The sequence below is a fragment of the Neopsephotus bourkii genome, unplaced genomic scaffold (genome assembly GCF_033783945.1).
Source record: "Neopsephotus bourkii isolate Nb327-2 ecotype Australia unplaced genomic scaffold, CSIRO-AGI_Nbou_v1 NB_1663, whole genome shotgun sequence".
In the NCBI taxonomy this organism is placed as follows: Eukaryota; Metazoa; Chordata; class Aves; order Psittaciformes; family Psittacidae; genus Neopsephotus; species Neopsephotus bourkii.
The window spans coordinates 8,780,173-8,796,128 of record NW_026902137.1 but is presented as its reverse complement, the minus strand read 5'-3'; the positions used below and the strand labels follow the sequence as shown (position 1 = coordinate 8,796,128).

At 52.7% G+C, this 15,956-nt stretch overlaps 2 protein-coding genes across 2 annotated transcripts in view; both read left to right on the top strand.

The window, feature by feature from the left end:
• The window catches only part of CEP250 (centrosomal protein 250), a gene marked incomplete at its 5' end in the record, with an annotated part of 31,279 nt that extends 21,205 nt beyond the window's left edge, over positions 1–10,074 (top strand). The window contains 4 exons of the mRNA XM_061375342.1: positions 5,625–5,777; positions 5,993–6,079; positions 6,231–6,281; positions 8,646–10,074. Of these exons, the coding sequence (XP_061231326.1) occupies positions 5,625–5,777; positions 5,993–6,079; positions 6,231–6,281; positions 8,646–8,933 (579 nt within the window). The remainder of the gene's footprint in view (positions 1–5,624; positions 5,778–5,992; positions 6,080–6,230; positions 6,282–8,645) is intronic.
• A 797-nt stretch (positions 10,075–10,871) lies between these two features.
• FSIP2 (fibrous sheath interacting protein 2) lies at positions 10,872–15,316 on the top strand. Its single transcript, XM_061375371.1, has 7 exons — positions 10,872–11,503; positions 11,820–11,945; positions 12,168–12,329; positions 12,506–12,595; positions 12,937–13,076; positions 13,322–13,454; positions 14,482–15,316. The coding sequence occupies exons 1-7, from the start codon at positions 11,414–11,416 to the stop codon at positions 15,199–15,201; spliced, it is 1,461 nt and encodes a 486-aa protein (XP_061231355.1). The 5' UTR covers positions 10,872–11,413; the 3' UTR covers positions 15,202–15,316.
• The last annotated feature ends 640 nt before the right edge of the window (positions 15,317–15,956 follow it).

Here is a 15,956-nt window from a genome sequence, read left to right as displayed (position 1 = left end):
CAAGGTCCTACACCTGGGTTGGAGCAATCCCAGACACAGCTACAGGTTGGGCAGAGAAGAGATTCAGAGCAGCCCTGCGGAGAAGGACTTGGGGGTGCTGGTGAATGAGAAAATGAACATGAGCCGGCTTCAGTGTGTGCTCACAGCCTAGAAACCAACTGTATCCTGGGCTGCATCAAAAGGAGCGTGACCAGCAGGTCCAAGGAGGTGATCCTGACCCTTTATTCTGCTCTCGTGAGACCTCACCTGGAGCATTGTGTGCAGCTCTGGTGTCCTCAACAGAAAAAGGACATGGATATGTTGGAACAAATCCAGAGAAGGGCCACAAGGATGGTCAGGGGCTGGAGCACCTCCAGTATGAAGACAGGCTGAGAAAGTTGTGGAGATTCAGCCTGGAGAAGAGAAGGCTGCGTGGAGACCTCATAGCAGCCTTCCAGTATATGAAGGGGGCCTATAGGGGTGCTGGGGATGGACTCTTCGTTAGGGACGGTAGTGATAGGACAGGGGGTAATGGGTTAAAACTTAAACAGGGGAAGCTAAATTTGATAGAAGGAAGAAGTTCTTTCCTGTGAGGGTGGTGAGGCACTGGAATGGGTTGCCCAGGGAAGTTGTGAATGCTCCATCCCTTGTGGTGTTCAAGGCCAGGTTGGACAGAGCCTTGGGTGGCAGGGTTTAGTGGGAGGTGTCCCTGCCCATGGCAAGGGGGTTGGAACTGGATGGTGGTAAGGTCCTGTCCAACACAGACTATTCTGTGATTCTGTTCTGTGATTCTAACCTTGTCTGCCAAAGGCACGTGTGATCGCAGTGAATACAAAGAGAGACTGGGTCAGGAGAACGTCAGGAAATGTATTTACAAAACAACAAAAAATAAACAAAATAAACAACAAAGAGCAACTGTTCTTCTGAAAAATACAACTCTTCTACCTAAAACTACAACTACTCTATCTAAAAGAACAACGCTTATTCCTAAACCTACACCTATTCTACCTAAACCTACAAGTCCTATGGTAATAACAAACAGTCTTCTTCAACAACAACAATCTTCAACATAAACTGGAGCACTTCTAACGAAGCCTTCAAACGCCGTGAAAACCTCCCTGTCGACCAGCCGTGGAAACAAGCAGCACGAGGTCATTTCATGAGGCTACTGATGGTCATTGTGTTTGCCACACGCTGCGGAGAGCGGGACTCTACGAGATCACACTCGGCTCGTGTGTCCCCAAGGCAGCGCAGGGCAGCGCGGTGGTGGTGCTTGTGCCACCAGGCTGAGGCCACCGGGAACCGTGTCCCTGCAGCGGGGCCGCCGCACACAGCCCCAGCCGCAGCATGGCAGCAGCCAACCCACCCTGACTGCCTGCAGTGGATGGGGACCTGTGCTGCCTTACCACTCATCAACTGGTATCCATCGCCTCGTCCTCCTCCTGATCCACCTCCATCGGTTCGTCCCCCTGCTCATCCACCTCCATCGGTTCGTCCCCCTGCTCATCCACCTCCATCGGTTCGTCCACCTGCCCCATCGTAAGGGTGGACTTCTTCTGGGGCTGGATTCCAAGTACCAAGGTCGGGTGTAAGAAGCGAGGAACAAAGGTGTAGGGATGGAAGAAGAGGAAAGTGCTGGGAGTAGGGCAGAAGCGCAGGGCAGGAGCAGGGCAGAAGGGATGGAGCACGTAGGTAGGAGCAGGGGCTAACTGTGGGTTCAGGGGTGGAGGTCTGTGCTGTTGCCTGGGCACGGGCGGTGCCCCTGTGACCCCGTCTGTGACATCACCCCAGAGTTCCCGAACTGCTGCGAGCGGGGGATGGGGAGGAGCCCTGAAGGGGGTGCAGCTTCATGGGGGACATTGGGCAATGGTTACGTGACCCCCTGAGACGACAGGACACACTTTGGTGCTTAAATAATCAATAAAATGGCTGAAGCCTGAGCTGGCCAACTTTGGATGTGCCAGGACCATCTCCTGTGCTCCTTCCCTGTCCCACAAGCAGTCAGTGATCAACCTGAGCAGTGCTCATGTGCTGCAGTTGGGATGTGTCCATGGGGTTGGGATTCAGCCCTGCCCAGCCACGTCCTCCAGCCGTGCCCATCACGGGTGAGCCCATGCGAGAACCTGCGCCCCACGCACAGGAAAGGCTGCGAGGGCAGCACAAGATGTGGTGCCAGCAGCGGGTGCCCAGGGCTGCCTGCTTCAGGAGGGGTCTGCAACAGCTCCGCACCTTGAACTCGCGTGTGCCCGTCTGCATTTGCACGCACACCTCATGCACGCAGCAGCTCCCCCTGCACCCCGCTGCCATTCTCCTGCTGGCAGCTCCCCCTCCCTGCCTGCTTGCAGGGTCCCACATGAGAGCACCGGCGGGTGACCCTGGCTCCAGCTGCAGCCGCCAACATCTGGTATCCCAAACCAGCTGCAGCCCCAGCCCCTCTTCCCACCCTGCGGGATGGGGACCAAGGGACTCAGTGGGAGGAAGGGGGTCAAAGGCTTGGTTTGGGCAGCAGCATCCAACAGGATGCCGGGCGCAGGCTGCTCCCCGCAGGGACGCGAGCCCGGGCACGCTGTGATTCTGAGATTCCAGGACTGATTCCTTGTACGTGGCCGTGTTTCCCCCAGCTTGAGGAGCAGCCCGAGGAGCCTTGGTCAGCGCTGGCACAGGCTGTGCCCGATGGCAGCACCAGAGCAGGCGCCCTGCAGCCACCCAGGGGTCGGGCTGAGCGCCCAGACCTTTGGTCCCTCACCCGTGCCCAGCCCTGCCCACAGCTGCAGAGAGCCTGAAAGAGCCGCTCTGCCAGGGCAGGGAGCCCACGTGAGGACAGTTGGGGTGCCCCAGCCCCCAGCACCAGCCCCATGGCTCCTCCAGCCCTGGGAGCACAGAGCAAGTGGAAACCCCTTGTCTGCCAAAGCACGTGTGATCGCAGTGAATACAAAGAGAGACTGGGTCAGGAGAACATCAGGAAATGTATTTACAAAGCAACAAAAAATAGAAGAAACAACAAAGAACTGGTATCCATCGCCTCCTCCTCCTCCGCATCCACCTCCATCGGTTCGTCCACCTCCTCGTCCACCTCCTCATCCACCTCCACTCGTTCTTCCATCTCCCCATCCACCTCCATTGGTTCGTCCATCTCCACCATCGCAAGGGTGGACTTCTTCTGGTGCTGTATTCCAGGTAGGAAGGTCGGGTGTAAGAAGCGAGGAACAAAGGTGTAGGGATGGAAGAAGAGGAAAGGGCTGGGAGTAGGGCAGAAGCGCAGGGCAGGAGCAGGGCAGAAGGGATGGAGCACGTAGGTAGGAGCAGGGGCTAACTGTGGGTTCAGGGGTGGAGGTCTGTGCTGTTACCTGGGCATGGGTGGTGCCGCTGTGACCCCGTCTGTGACATCACCCCAGAGTTCCAGAACTGCTGGGAGCGGGGGATGGGGATGAGCCCTGAGGGGGGTGCAGCTTCATGGGGGACATTGGGCAATGGTTACGTGACCCCCTGAGACGACAGGACACACTTTGGTGCTTAAATAATCAATAAACTGGGTTAAGCCTGAGCTGGCCAACTTTGGATGTGCCAGGACCATCTCCTGTGCTCCTGCCCTGTCCCACAAGCAGTCAGTGATCAACCTGAGCAGTGCTCATGTGCTGCAGTTGGGATGTGTCCATGGGGTTGGGATTCAGCCCTGCCCAGCCACGTCCTCCAGCCGTGCCCATCATGGGTGAGCCCATGCGAGAACCTGCGCCCCACGCACAGGAAAGGCTGCGAGGGCAGCTGAAGAGGAAAATTAGAAGGAAAAAAAGAGGCTTATAAATGGTGGAAGCAAGGACAGGCGGCCTGGGAAGAATACAGGGATGTTGTCCGTAAGCTAGGGACCAGATTAGGAAAGCTAAGGCCCAGTTAGAATTAAACTTGGCTAGGGATGTTACAGATAACAGGAAGGGGATTATACGGGTACGTAGCAAATAAAAGAGACTAGGGACAACGTAGGCCCCCTCCGGAAGCTATCAGGAGAACTGGCTACCCTGGATTTGGAGAAGGCTGAGGTTCTGAATGGCTTTGCCTTGGTCTTCACTGGCAAATTCCCTGACAACACCACCCATGTCTTGGAAGGCAGATGCAGGGACTGTGAGAATGAAGACCCTAGGCCCGCCGTAGGAGAGGATCGGGTGCGAGACCATCTTAAGAACCTGAACGTGCACAAGTGCATGGGACCTGATGAAGAGATTCAGAGCAGCCCTGCGGGGAAGGACTTGGGGGTGTTGGTCGATGAGAAAATAAACAAGAGCCAGCTTCAGTGCACGCTCACAGCCTGAAAGCCAACCACATCCTAGGCTGCATCCAAGGGAGCGTGACCAGCAGGTCCAAGGAGGTGATCCTGCCCCTCTGCTCTGCTCTCATGAGACCTCACTTGGAGCATTGTGTGCAGCTCTGGTGTCCTCAACAGAAAAAGGACATGGAACTGTTGGAACAAGTCCAGAGGAGGCCACGAGGATGGTCAGGGGCTGGAGCACCTCCCGTATGGAGCCAGGCTGAGAAAGTTGGGGCTGTTCAGCCTGGAGAAGAGAAGGCTGCGTGGAGACCTCATAGCAGCCTTCCAGTATCTGAAGGGGCCCTATAGGGATGCTGGGGAGGGACTCTTCAATAGGGAGTGTAGTGATAGGACAAGGGGTAATGGGTTCAAACTTAAACAGGGGAAGTTTAGATTGGATCTAAGGAGTAAATTCTTTCCTGTGAGGGTGGTGAGGCACTGGAATGGGTTGCCCAGGGAAGTTGTGAATGCTCCATCCCTTGTGGTGTTCAAGGCCAGGTTGGACAGAGCCTTGGGTGGCAGGGTTTAGTGGGAGGTGTCCCTGCCCATGGCAGAGGGGTTGGAACTGGATGATGGTAAGGTCCTTTCCAACCCAAACTATTCTTTGATTCTGTGATTCTAGGATGCTTTCAGAGATGCCGATGTCTGAGGTACAGGTTTTCCCGTGTATTTAAACCAATGGAATTCGTACCATTGCCAGGTCAGGTTTAAGGCTTAATTGCACATTCAGGGTGTACTTGTGGCACAATCCAAAATGCAGGACAGCAAATCAGTTGTGGATTTCTCCAAGATGATCTGACCTAGGTACTGCCAGTGGAACTGCTGCAACAGCCTGTGCTGCACACTTGCCTGGGACTGCCAATACTTTTAGCATTACGTTACTATACAGACATGGAAAAAATGCTACTAATAAAAAGCATTATACGTTTATACATTACTTGGTAAATATTACTCTGAGCCCCATCAGGATGATGACAGGTACTGGGATCTATTGATAGAGAATTTCTTCTCTGTTGAAGCAGAGAAGTGACAAGGGCAAGAACTGTGAAAACCATGCGAGATTTCAGTGGCATCCATACAGATCATTACAGTGCTGATATCAAGACTATTTGTAGCACTATATATGTATCAGCAGAGGTTATCAGAATCACCATTCACTGAGGTGATCTGGAGGAAGGCTCCTAGGAAGAGTGTATGTTGTTTTGGCCTGTGGACCAGAAGGAGAAAGGACTTAGCACTGTCCATTTCTGAGTCCTGTCACTCTCCCCAGCTTGCTGATTCTAACAACTTTCTGACCTTCATGTGACATCAAGCTCACATGATCTCCTCTGAATCTCCTCACCAGGCTGTTGCAGAAGGAGAGCAGCAATCATGGCTCTCAGAGAAGAGGCTCCTGTCACAGCGGCTGGAACATCTGCAGCAACAAGTTGCAAGGCTGGAAGTTGAGAAGACTGAGCTGAAGCAACTCAATGCAGAGCTCAAGAAGACTCTTGAACAGGTAAAACAGGCCTTCTCTGCCTATGCTAAGCCTCATGGTCCACTGGAGAGCGTCCTCTCATGCTTTGTCTTCTATAGTCTGTTTCAAGTAGCTTTTTGCCCCTAGTGCAGTTAACAGTCTCTGAGTGGAAATCTCCTTGCCATGATGTCCAGAGCCCCTTTTGCTCCTTGCTTGGTGGCAGGTTTCTCTGACCCTTTCTCCTATCCAACGTGCAGGTGGAGTGTGAGCGGAGGAGGCTGAGGAGGTTTTACCGTGATGGGTCACTGCCATCTGACAAGCACAAGATGCCAGCTTCAAAACAGGTGAGAACAGGGTCTCACTTGGTGGGAAGAGGCTATGGCCATATGGGGGAATGATCACAAATCCCAGTGGCAGATCTGGTAGGAGTTGAATATAGACAATGGCCATGGTCAGACTGGAGACTAAAAAGAAATCCTTGTGTTCCCTTCACAGGAGGAGTCTCATGCACACTGCAGTCGTCAGTTAACTGAGTTGCAGAACCAGGTGAGGAGTAGGAAAGCTTTCAGCAGCAGCTGCTGTGGCTGCTGTACTCATGGGCACAACTTTGCATGATGCTACAGCCCGAGTTTTGCTTGGCTGGCAGGAAGTGATTACACTGGGCAGTGGAAATACCCAGTCAGACACATCTGCTGGCCATGACCAGACAGCATCATTCACCTAGGTCTAACCTTTGACTTGCCTAAAGGTCAGGCAGGGTGGGAGAGGGATGAGAGGAGATTCCTAAGACTGGAACTTGACAGAAAATAGAGAATGTTCCAAGGATGTAAAGGAGGGTCACAAAGATGCTCCAAGGGCTGGAGCATCTCCTGTGAAGACAGGCTGAGAGAGCTGAGACTGTTCAGCCTGCAGAAGAGAGGCCTCTGGAGAGACTAAGAGTCTTCCAATACCTAAAGGGGGCCTACAAGAAATCTGAGAGGGACTTTTTACAAGGGCATATAAGGATAGGACAAGGGGCGGTGGCTTTAAGCTGCCAGAGGGAAGATTTAGATTAGACATTAGGAAGTTCTTCCCTGTGAGTATGGAGAGACACTGACCCAGGCTGCCCGGAGAAGCTGTGGCTGCTGCATCCCAGGCAGTGTTCAAGGCCAGGTTGGACAAAGGGGCTTGGAGCAACCTGCTCTAGTGGGAGGTGTCCCTGCCCATAGCAGGGGGTTGGAACTGGAAGGTCTTTAAGGTCTCTTCCAACCATAATCATTCTATGACTTTCCCACTGAGTCTTACTCATGTTGCTGACTCTTCCTGTTTTCCCTTGGCTCAATTAACAGTGGAACTTGCATCTTATCAGAGCTTCAGGGAAATGAGGCAGTGCCAGAGCTTATAGCCTTCAGGCAGTCGTTAGTCTTGTATTGCTATTCTGTGCTAATCACTATCCCAGTATTGGACAGAGTCAGAGACCTAAGCATTGGAGGGACATTTGTTTTATCTGTGTAAGAATGTGCATTCCAGGTACTGAACCCTATTGCATCCTTTGACAGAGGTACTGGCAGTAGCAGCAGCCGCCAGACTTCTCTTCCATGTACTTTTCTGGGGCTGTTACACCCTGGTCTCCCCGAGGAGGTGAACCTTCGCAGGTGGTCAGAGCAAAATGTATGTAAGACTTGTGTGAGTAGAGTGTGTGATGCTTAGATCTGGCGAGCGAGCCAAGAACACTGCTGTAGCCATCGAGGTATATCTTAATGAGATAAAGATATATTCCTTTGCACCAGGAAGCCTCAGTGTCTGAAGTTCTGTTGCTACAGAAAATGGTCTGAAGCTCCCTCCCCTTGTGGTTGCTGTGCCTGCCTGCACTATGGACCTGCTTCAGCAGCTCAGCAGGAAAAGTGAGGTGCTCTGCTCCAAAAATAGTCCTCAGCTGGTTACTGAGGGCACTCCTCTGGGTCTGGGAAGCAGCAGAATGGGAACTTTATCTCCTGCTTCCTGGGAGATGCTCTTTGCAGGAGATGGCCAGTTCTCCCATTCATACTCTGGGTTACCTTCCCATGGGGGGGGGTTTCAAGCCCTGTTTCCCAAAGATGCCCTTACTGTTTCAGAAGGAAGCTCAGATCTGTCCCTCCCTTCAGTGGAGGTATTCCCTAACCCATGCATATTGGTTGTTGTAAGAAATCCCTTTGATGTCTTACTTTCTGTGTGCATCTCCTCCACTCCCAAGCAGTCAGAGGGCAACACGGCAGAGCTGCTGGCACTGCAGTGCCAACCTAACAGCACACGAGAGCTGTGGGTCTCTCCTACTAAAATGCCCAGCAGGCACAACCCTGTGTTGCCAGGAAATAATTGAGTTTGAGGAGTTTCAAGGCCTCGGCAGTCCTTTGAGGATCATTTTCCTCCTGGGCTTTATTGATCACATTATGCTCTGCTCATTTGTGAAATGCTTTAATTAGGGAAAATGGGTTTGCTCCCTTTCTGTGTGTTAGCTGTCAGGCTTTTAAGCTTGTTCATAACACAGCCTTCTTTTAAACTTGTTCATAACAGCACAGATCTTCAGTACCTTGTGTAACCAGTAGCACTCCACTGAGGAAGCAGCTTGTGGCACTGAAGTGTCAGTAGCCCAAATCTCTTTGTTGAAAAAAGAGAGCTGGATTACTAAATCCTGTAGGAACCTTCCTCTTTAATACACATGTAATGTGTTGGTGTCATACATGTGAATGGAATGCCAGCCAGAAACTCAGAATTGTTGATAATCTCAGTTCAGTGCACGGTGACTCTGGGAACCTGTTACTTCCCATTCCGCAAGAACAGAGTGCCAGGGCTGGAATTAGAGGGTGCATCTTCCTGACAGCCGGTATTAAGCAGCTGTGGATGGTCCAGAGAGTGTGGGCTTGTCTGAGCTCAGCCTTTTGCCTCTTTCAGGTGTCCCTTCTGCAGGCACAGCTGGCACAGGAACGAAAATACAAGCAGGACTATATTGAGTGTTGTGCAAAGACCAACCAGGAGCTGTCGGACCTTCACCAAGAGCTGTCTTACTCCTTAGCAGCGGTGCTCAGGGAGCCTAAAGCTGCTGTTCTGGAGGCAGAGACTCAGAAGCTGGGTCAGTCTCTGAACCTCAGCTTGGCACTAATACCTCTGGACCGTCAGTCTCCTGAGAGACAACTGTTGCACTCAGCAGCCAGATTTGGCACAAGTGATGACCTGAGTTAACGTGACGAGTATACAGCACAAGGCCTCAGCAGCAGCCAAGTCCAGGACCTGCTGAAGCAGGTGAACTGTGTCAGGGGGCTTTGTTCAAGGCATGAGTCCCAACATAAGTTCAGTGTTCACAGCAGATTGCCCAGCGGGACAAAACTGGTGCTGGCTTATGTGGATGGGGTCAGTTGTAGGCCTGGAAAAGCAGGATGAACCTGACGAGAAGGTAAAATTTCCTCCTTTATCCAAAGCACTCCATGATAGCCTGCCTCATCAGTCTCCACACAGCCTTCCCCATCAGGATGTTCCTGTGTCTGCAGTCTCTGTACTGTCTACAAAGACTTTGTGTCTGGTTTTTTTCAATACACTTATTTCTCCAAAACACTGCCCAGGCTCTTTGCAGAAATCTCCTTGCAGTGATGTCCTGCTGCTCCTCTGCTTTCTTTAGGAGAGCGAAGGAAGAGAGACTGCCTGTGTTGCAACCACTGCAAAACACTGCTGTTTCACAAATGAGGTGTGAGATTGCCAAGGAGAGCACCCAAAAGGCGTTTCCAGAGTTGAGCAGTGGGTGCAGAACTGATCAAATATGCCAGAACCATTGTCCTTGAAGCTCTGGAAACCATGAAGAAAGGTATTAGAGGAAGAAAGGAAATCCAAGCAACAAAGAGAATCTGCAACCAGGGAAGGTCTTGCCACTGCTCTGCCTCCCTGTGCCAGTCACACCATCAAAGGAAGCAGGGACAATTGAAACAGGGGAGCTCAGGAACTCTCCTCCCATCCCTCCTGCAAGGCACTGAGCAAGGTGCCCAGAGGGCAGCAGAAGGCCTTCAGCAGGCCCAGGATTGTACCTCCAGAGCCACAGCAAGGTGTTCAGTGCATGTGTGAGAAACTGAATATACACAGGCCAGGGAGTACCACGGGCACACTCGCCTCTCAGTGTTTCCAAGGCAGCCCCTGCCTCCAGCGCTGGAGCTGGGGAAAACAGTGGCCAGGAGTCTCTGCTGAATGGAAAGAGCCACAAAGGGAGCTAAAGTCCATGTCGGAACTTGCACAGGAGCAGGAGCAGCACCACCTCCAAAAGGATAAAACGCTGCCCAGAAAGCATGGCAAGGCAATTTGAGTGGGCAAACAGGACAAACACTGCAGTTTGAGCAGGCAAACAAACAACAAAAGGAGGAGGAAGAGGACAAATAAAAGCAAGGGGCTTTCTCCAAAGCCTGACATTCCCACCTGGAACCACTTCACAGCTCTGCAAGGGGGCTAACAGGGTGTTACCTACCACAACAGAACAACAGCCAATTGCCCCACCAATAGAGCTACCAGTGCTTCCAAGAGAAGGCAGTGGTTGGTGGTAGTGGATGACTTTGAAAGGTACAGAGGCACCTATCTGTCAGCCTGACCCACTCAAGGGAGCTGTGATGCCTACCCTGAGCTTGGATCAGAGATGTTGCCAAGAGGCTGCCCAGTTTAATAAGTCCCACTGACTACTACCTGCTTCTAGTGGTCCATGGGGGTGCTGGTAATCATAGAATCAACTAGGTTGGAAAAGACCTGTAAGATTATCAACTCCAACTGTATTCCCACGATTGCCAGTAGTGATAGAGCCAGCAGTCTGGGGAGCATGACCCATGGAAAGGGACACTGATGGGGACACACTGTGGGCCAGAGGTGCTCCGTGGCAGCAGTGATGGTACCTCTGAGGTCTACATCCTGTGGCCTGTGGAGGAGTCCTGCTGGAGCAGAAGGAACATGTGAGAGGGACGGGGCAGCAGAAGCTCAAGGGGGGGAAGGCAAAGCATGGTGGAGAGGAACCATCCTGTACCCATGCAGAATGTCAGGCGCTGCCTGCTACCCCCTGGGAGAGCCCAAGAGTGACTTGGTCCCCCCAGGCTGTTGTGTAGATGCCAGACATGCTGGCTATCTATGGCATCCTTTACTCCCCACAGCTATGTGCTTTGTCTCCTGCCAAAAGGCAAAAGGCCTGTGTGTGCTGGAACAAAGGTTCCTGGAACTCCATCTGATCTTCCCAATAAAATCTCAGGAGTTCATTATGACCTGGGTTTGGGCATTGCCTTAATTCCCACATGCTGATGGTAAAGCTTCTACCTGTTTTGACTGTTTCTCTACAAATGCAGCTCTTTAGTGCCTCCATAGGAAACTGCATATACTTGGCCCAGGGGGCACTGCAGGCACTCTCGCAGGTTCCAAAGCAGCCCCTGTCTACAGTTAGTCCAATGCCTCCTGTCTGAGCAGGACCACTCTTTGTCCTCGTGCTATTCCATGCTATTCGCATGCACATGAATGGTGTCCCAAATGCATGGCCAGATGGGCTTCAGGCAGGCCCTGGCACAGCCGGGCAGTGACATGGCAACACATCAATGCAACAATGGGCAACTGCTTTACATAGCAGCATCTGTGGTGGCTGCCACCGGGTGCCTCTGGAGTGAGATGTGCCAGCACAGTGTTACAGCCCCAGGAAAACACTTGGAATAGCCATGGAGCACCCTCCTGCTGCTGGCCATGGAGGCACAGACATGCAGCCCAGCACAGAGGGGAAGCGGGCAGAGAGGAGTAACAAGCTGATGGTAAGGACTTGGTGCAGCAGCCTGGGACATGGGAGGCTGCTCTAAGGCTTTCTGATGTGCCTGGGGAGCTGGGAGGGGTCCAAGAGTGGTTGGGAAGAGTTTTCAGGGATTCTTGCCTCTCTGCCCAGCCCAGCTTGTGGCTAAGCAGGCAGGAGGTGTTGAGGAAGGGATGGGAGCTGCGAGGAAGCAGAGAGCAGCTTTTAATTGGGCTGCTCTTGGTACTCCTCTTGGTTGGAGTCTTCTGAAAGCCTTTCTGGGAACTGCCATCTGGGTGGGAGGTTTATGGAGGTAATGTCTGATGCCTCCCTCTTTTTAGCTCAGGAGCAAGAGACTGTTACTGGCAGAAGGACATACTCAGCTGCTGGATCTGCCGCTCGGGGCCAAGATCCCTGTGTACCCCGGCACCAAGCCTGTCTTCTGCAGGGCAGTACTAGGGGGAAAGGTAAAGGAAATGGGAAGGGTTTGGAAAGCTCTCCTTTTTTATGGGGTCCCTATCATTCAAAGAAGTCCTTGTTGCCACCTGCTCTGCAGTGGGCACTGTAGCCCTTCAGTCTGACAGTGCTTGCGGGTCGAGGGAAGCTCCTGGCTCCCTGGTGCAGAGCCATTGGCACTTCTTTGCTGCTTTCTCTTCCCTTCTTCATGCTTTGGGAAACCTCTCTTGCAGCTTTTCCAGTCTTCAGGTTTTTTCAACCTGGAAGATCCCTACTGCCACCTGCTGAGCATGGAATACAACAGCCTGCATGACCCACATCTGCAGGCCTACCACCATCGCAAGGACCACCTGCAGATGCTGAAGAGAGAGGGTTCCATCACCTATGATAGCAGAGTAGGTTTGGACTTTGGGCTGATAAAGCCAGCCCCTATCAAGCGGGGTTCCCAGAGCACTTGCTGCAGCCACTGCTTGCTGGTGGATGGCACAGGGCTGTGGGGCTCACATCCCTGGGAAGCACAAGTAGCTGGCTTGACAATTCCTGAGGGATTTCTGCCCTCATCTTTCCATAGGTGGTTTGCACTTTGAAGCAGTTCAATGAGTACAGGCAGCACCTGGTCAGGCTCAAGGTGGATGCAGAGAACATGTTCAGGAAGGAGGAGGTAGGCAAAGTGCAGTGTTCATGGACACGGGTCAGTGGTATGGTGACAAGGGCTTATGGCATCCTGGGGAGGTAGCCAGTGCAGGAGAGGTGAGGGCTGTGTGTGTGGCTGGTGTGTGGCTGCTACCTATCTGGGTGTTGCTGCTATGTGAGCTGCTGCAGGGCTGGGCACGGGCAGAAAGGGTCCATACAAACATGCAGGGTCTCAAGCAAAGCATTTCTCTTCTGCCCTGGTTGCGTGGCTGAAGCAGAGCACTGTCCTGAGCTCATGGGATGCCTCAGCATGCAGAGGCATGAACACTTGTCCAGCAACAGTAAGTCACACCCTGTGTCACCTTTCAGCACAAGCTTTGGCAAGAAGTGGACAAATTAGAGGGTGCTGCTGACCTGCCAGATGAGCTGCACATTTCTCAGCTGCGAGAGTGGCTGGTGCACGAGCAGAGAAAGAGGTTGCCAAGTGGAGAGAGGGCAAGGAGAGAGAGGTAAGAAAAGGCCAGGTAATGCTTGCTCTTGAAGGGGGCCTGTGGTCTCTGAGAGAAAGTGAACAAACCTCACTCGTGGAAGGCTATGAACGCATTGCTGCAGTCTGTGTTTGGAGCCTTGGGCAGGCAGCTGGGATTTGCCAGAGCAAAGCAACCAGGAGCAGGACGATGGGAATGGCAGAGCAGGAAAGGGCATGGGCAAGATAGAGCAGCTCCTTCTCAGGTGCTTTCCTGTCTCTTGACAGGATTCTCCCTGGCATCGAGAAACGGATTGGTAGACTGGAGGCACTGGAAAAAGTGCAGCGCTTCCTCCAGCGGGTCGGCTGCAAAATGCATCTGGGAAAGAGGAGAGAAGCAGTCAGCACACTACAGGGTGTGGTGAGTAGGAGCTGCTGGGTGCTGGGGACCACCTCTGCTGTGTGGCAGCGCTTTGGTACCCAGGTCTCAGGAGAGGGTGTTTGCAAGCACTGCTTGGTGCTGAGGCGGTTGTGCTGGTGTGCGACGTGGCCTTGTTAGAGGGTTGCAGTCAGAGACAAGAATCGGGGCACATTACACTTTGCCCGGGGTGGTGTATATGCCAGGGTGAAGGGTTTAGCTCCTCCTGCCATGGCATCCGGCTGCCAAACTGCGGAATGGCAAATGATAGCAGAGGGCAATTTCAGACGCTGCTCTTCGTGACTCGCAGCTTTTTCAGTTTCAGGAGACTGACCCCACCTCACTATAACCTCCTGTCAGGCAGTTGTAGGGATCAGGTCCCCCTGAGCCTTCTCTTCCCCAGACTGAACCCCCCAGGTCCCTCAGCCCTTCCCCATCCCCCCATTGTGCTCGAGGCCCTGCACCAGCTCCGCTGCCCTTCTCTGCACCCACTCCAGCACCTCAGTGTCTCTCTTGTAGTGAGGGACCCAGAACTGAACACAGGATTCCAGGTGTGGCCTCATCAAGGCCAACGTATTTCCTTGGGCTGGCAGATAATAACCAGGTGCCACAAGAAAAAGGGTTGTTCCCTTTTCTGCTTTGAAAACAGCCATTCTTAGCATTTGGCCTTAAGAAGGGGTAAATGGGCTGCTCTGGTTCAGGGTAGCACTGTCAGCCGAGAGCGGCTGAGACCCATGGCAGAAGAGACTGGAGCAAAGAGCCTGCTGCTCCAGTGCTGAGGTCCAGTGGGGCTACAGTGCCCTTTGCTCTAAGTGAAATGGCAGTGCTTGGTTCTGAGGAGTGCTCAAGACACTTGTCTCCTGGCCACGGGGGACCGGAAAGCTCTATATGCTGGGTGGCCTGTGGAGAAACTAGAGCTTTTCAAGCTTGATTGCTAAGACTTTGTCTGGGCAGGGGTCTTGTGAAGAGGAAGAGGAAAGCAAACCAAGGCAGAGGAACACATTCACTCATGATCTGCTCCTCATTTTAGCCTTCCGAATGTGCCAAACAGGAAGTGCCTGAGAACATATCCCAGCTGCAGGTTTTACTGCCTGAAGAAGAGAAGGAGCTTCAAGAGTTGGCTGAGGACAAGGTCGAGATAGTGACGGCGCAGGATCAGCCCAACCATGCCTCAGGGAAGGCTCCCCATGGGGTCAAAGGAAGGTTGTTTGCCAGGACCAGTGAGGCAGAGCTTTTGCAGATTTACATGGATCTCCAGGACAAAACTGGACTGGTGGCTCAGGAGATTGTGACAGCGGTGTTGGAGATATTGTTGGAGCATTTGGCATCCAGTGGGCCAGGTGCCAGAAGAGCCTCCGTAGTGAGCAAGTCTGGAGAAGAGCCAGCAGCTTCCAGCAGAGCATCTTTTCAGACTTGTATTGATGGAATGACCGTAGAGGCTGTTGACAGGGTTAGCTCCATCTTGTCATCCTTTGCAGGATGCTGTCCGTTTTCAAAGTTCCTCAGTTGTCAGGATGGGTCAAGTCCAAGATCACCCAGACCACTGAAACAGCAGATCCCAGGAGCAAGCAAGGTAACGTCCATGCAAAGCTCTGCTACTGCCTCCAGAGCTGAGCAGCAGGATGCAGAGATCGAGTACATCAGAGCCGTTGTCCTTGAAGTTCTGGAAACTGTGAAGGAGACGTTAAAGAAAAAAAGTAAGCACAGGCCAAAGCCCCCTGTGCGCACAGGAGCCCTGCACAGGCTGTAGGAGCCCCTGCAGCCCAACTCATTAAAGAGGGAAGTAGCTGGGAACCCAAAGAGGTGTGTGGCTCTAGGACCATAGAGGCCCTGGGCAGCTCCAAGAATAAACAGTTTATTCCCAAGGGCTTGCTTGTGCCTCTTTATTCACACCAGGTAGGTAGCCTGCTGCTGTCTGTAGCAAAGGCAGTGGGACTTGACACTGCTGACAGCTGAGCCACTGGGCTCAAGACCTAAGTACAAAGAATATGCAGTATGAAATAGGGTATTGCAAGTAACCAGTAGGAAAAACAGCATAGCATAATCCCAAAGCCTGTTCTCCCTTCTTTCCTTTCCCTGCCCACCATTTCATACCAATTTGAATGGTGCAGCTGACGACGAGGGATGGGATACTGTCCAGAGGGACTTGGACAGGCTGAAGAAGTGGGTCCATTAAAACTCATCAGGTTTGACAGGTCCTGCACCTAAATTAGAGCAATCCTAGTATTGATACAGGCTGAGGAATGAAGGGATTGAGAGTACCCTGGAGTAGAAGGACTTAGGGGCACTGCTGGATGAGAGATAGGACATGAGCTGGCAATGTGCACTTGCATCCCAAGAGGCCAGTTGTATCTTGGGCTGCACCCAGAGGAGCGTGGCCAGCAGGTTGAGAGAGGTGATTCTGCCCCTCTGATCTGGTGAGACCCCGTCTGGAGTCCGTGTCCAGTCCTCAGTGCAGGAAAGACATGGACCGGTGGGAGAGGGTCCATAGAAGGGCCACAGATC

Excerpts from the sequence above, each read along its gene's own strand:
- FSIP2 (XM_061375371.1), top strand. The coding sequence starts at position 11,414 with ATGGAGCACCCTCCTGCTGCTGGCCATGGAGGCACAGACATGCAGCCC. Across the intron at positions 13,077-13,321 it reads GAGAGGGCAAGGAGAGAGAG|GATTCTCCCTGGCATCGAGA; the intron begins GTAAGAAAAGGC and ends GTCTCTTGACAG. Across the intron at positions 13,455-14,481 it reads TCAGCACACTACAGGGTGTG|CCTTCCGAATGTGCCAAACA; the intron begins GTGAGTAGGAGC and ends TCCTCATTTTAG.